This window comes from Octopus bimaculoides, chromosome 28, assembly GCF_001194135.2.
Source record: "Octopus bimaculoides isolate UCB-OBI-ISO-001 chromosome 28, ASM119413v2, whole genome shotgun sequence".
NCBI lineage: Eukaryota > Metazoa > Mollusca > Cephalopoda > Octopoda > Octopodidae > Octopus > Octopus bimaculoides.
Window position 1 is genome coordinate 1,475,591 of NC_069008.1, and position 3,360 is coordinate 1,478,950.

A 3,360-nucleotide genomic window follows, 5' to 3' on the forward strand; every position below is an offset into this window, starting at 1 on the left:
ATCCTCAGTCAAATCGTCCAACCCATGCTAGAATGGAAAGCGGACGTTAAACGATGATGATGATATATATATATATATATATATAAAACACCACTTGAGTGTGGTTGTTGCCAGTACCGCCTGACTGGCCCTCGTGCCAGTGGCATGTAAAAGCACCCACTACACTCTCGGAGTGGTTGGCGTTAGGAAGGGCATCCAGCTGTAGAAACTCTGCCAAATCAGATTGGAGCCTGGTGTAGCCACCTGGTCCATCAATCCTCAGTCAAATCGTCCAACCCATGCTAGAATGGAAAGCGGACATTAAACGATGATGATGATGATATATATATATATCATATTCCCTGCCGGCATAGGTTGGACAGGATCCAACGAGTACAAGGACTGCACTGGGCTCAAAAATCTTCCAGATGCTCATCCTAATGTCAACCTCTTTATAATATGTACGGTGGGGCTTTTTGTTTGTGCCATCAACACTAGTGAAGTTGCTACAGAGCAATCTGAATGCTAAAGGGTTAAAGTATAATATATTATAGAGACAAGTGTGGTTGCTTGGTAAGAAGTTTACTTCCCAACTACATGGTTCTGTGTTCAGTCCCACTGTGTGACACCTTGGGCAAGTGTCTTCTATTATTGCCTTGCACTGATACCTTGTGGGTGGCTTTCATTAAGATAGAAATGGAAAGAAACCTACAGTTCTATATTTAAGAGATGAGGAATTATGTACATTATTTACATTTGACGGATATTTGTCCTCAACTTGTTTGTTGTTAACACAACATTTCGGCTGATACACCCTCCAGCCTTCATCAGGTGTCTTGGGGAAATTTCGAACCTGGGTTCTCATTCCTAACGTATTTTTCAATGTTGTTGTTGTTATTATTGATCAGGTCACTGCTTGGAATCGAACTCGGAATCTTGGGGTTAGTAGCTCGCACTCTTATCCACTACGCCATATGCCATAATAACGACATCGAAGAATACCTTAGGAATGAGAACCCAGGTTTGAAATTTCCCCAAGATACCTGATGAAGGCTGGACGGTATATCAGCCAAAACGTTGTGTTAACAACAAACAAGATGAGGACAAATATCCGTCAAATGTAAATAATGGAAAGAAACCTGTTGTATATGTATATGTACATATATGCTATTTCTTTATTGCCCACAAGGGGCTACACACAGAGGGGACAAACAAGGACAGACAAACGGATTAAGTCGATTACATCGACCCCAGTGTGTAACTGGTACTTATTTAATCGACCCCGAAAGGATGAAAGGCAAAGTCGACCTCGGCAGAATACCACTATGCATTTCACCTGGCGTGCTAATGTTTCTGCAAGATCGCCATATATGCATGTGTGTGCATGTGTGTACATGTATGTATGTGTATGTATATGTATGCATGTGTTTGTGTCGCCCTGTCTTGACATTGCGGGATAGTTGTAAAATGATTGTCACAGTTATACATGCTGCGTCGTTGATTCGCAACATTCTGTGAGAATATGCCTGGCCATGGGGGAAATATTACCTTGCTTGGAAACAGGTGACGGTTGGGAACAGGAAGGGCATCCTGCTGTAGAAAATCTGCCTTGAATAAACTCCGTTCGGCCCATGTAGGGATGAAAAAGTGGACATTATGATGATGGTGGTTTTAGGGCTATGAGTCAATGAAAGGAAGAATCTTTTATGGTAGCTAGATGTGTCTTGAAAAATGGACGTGTGATTATGGTTTGTCTGTACATGGCAAAGAGAACAGCATGCTTTTGATTATAAGGGCAATACAAACACAGGTTGTTCTAGGGGTTCAACAACAAACTGACTGACAGACAAAGCATTAAGAAAAAGATGTGGAAAATGGTTTTTCCTTACCATGTGTCTCCTAAGCCATGTAAAAATATTACCTGAAAAGGAGAGAAATTAAACAAAGTTAATCAATTAGCATAAAACAAATTGAGATTAATTAGTCAAAGAGTAAAATGAAGAAGTGTCATTTTGAGAGGTCTTTCAGCTGATCAATAAATCCAAGTAAAAAATAGCTTAGAGATGTCTGCATGCAATATATATGTGTGTATATATAAATATATATATATATATATATATATATATATATATATATATATATATATGGGAGAATTCACGAAAAAACAACAGACGAAGACAGGTGGTGTAAACAACAAATGGATGTATTAGTATAATGCTCGGGAATAGAGAAAGTCTTTAATATTTTGAGCCTACGCTCTTCAACAGAAAGGAACACAGAAAGAAACAAGGAGAGAAAAAAATATGTGTAGTGGTCAGCGATCTATCATGGCGAATGCCGGACAGAAGGGTCAAAAATAGTAATAATAATACACAAGCTCACGTAATCTTACATAAAAACACACACACTCACTAGTTCTTACACAATCTTATATAAACACACACAGTCTTATAACACATGCACACACATACACAATCTTACATAATGCCTTAAAATGCATGTACACATACACACACCTGCACATACACACAGAGTCTTATAACACATACACACACACACACACACACCTGCACATATGCACTCTTACACACACACACATTCACCTACACATATACAATCTTACATAGACACACACAGGGTCTTAATAACATGCACTCCCACACACAGACATGCACATACACACAGTCTTACAATACATGCACACACACACACACACATTCTAATGGGTAAAGTGGGAGAGTAAGGGAGTGGGGGGGGAGAAAGAAAGGAGACTCCTTCTCTTTTTATGTCTCTTTACATTAATCACATCACAAAGGAATGGAGGGGAGGGACCCAGAATGGGATCGCTTGTGTGTGTGTGTGTGTGTGTGTGTGTAGAGGGAGGTAACTGAGTTGAATAACAGTCATGGTAATTCCTTCGATTAGGGTTTGTATGCGTGGGGGTGGGGCAGTGGAAGGTGGAGCCTGGGAGTGATTGTGTATGTAAGTGTGTGTGGGGGTAGAGAATATGAGAGCAAGAGGGTGTGTGTGTGAGCGTGCATATGGGCATGTGTGTGTGTGTGTGTGTGTGTGTGTACACAATTGTATGTCAACAAAACAGTATGTGTGTGTGCGTATCAGCATGCATGTGTGTATATGTAGATGTGTATGAATGTGTGTGGATCTATGTATATCAATATGTGTGTGTGTGTTTCTATTAGCATGTGTGTCTATGTAAGTGGGTATGAGAGATTATGTGTGTGCGTGTGTGTGCATATGAACATGTGTGTGCATATGGGCATGTGTGTGTGTGTGTGTGTGTGTATAAGAATGCGTATGTGCACATGTGCATACAAGTAGACGTTTGCCTGCATGTGTGATGGGGGGTGGTGGAAGAGAAAT

The 3,360-nt window shown here is 40.4% G+C and overlaps 1 protein-coding gene across 2 annotated transcripts in view; it reads right to left on the reverse strand.

Moving 5' to 3' along the window:
- Positions 1 to 3,360, reverse strand: part of LOC106870586 (acyl-protein thioesterase 1) — a 304,640-nt gene that overhangs the window by 12,217 nt on the left and 289,063 nt on the right. For both annotated transcript variants that reach the window (XM_052977463.1, XM_052977461.1), the window contains exon 2: positions 1,869 to 1,900. Coding sequence is in view for 1 of the 2 variants with exons in the window: in XM_052977461.1 (XP_052833421.1) it covers positions 1,869 to 1,900 (32 nt within the window). In the remaining variant the exon portion in view is untranslated. The remainder of the gene's footprint in view (positions 1 to 1,868; positions 1,901 to 3,360) is intronic.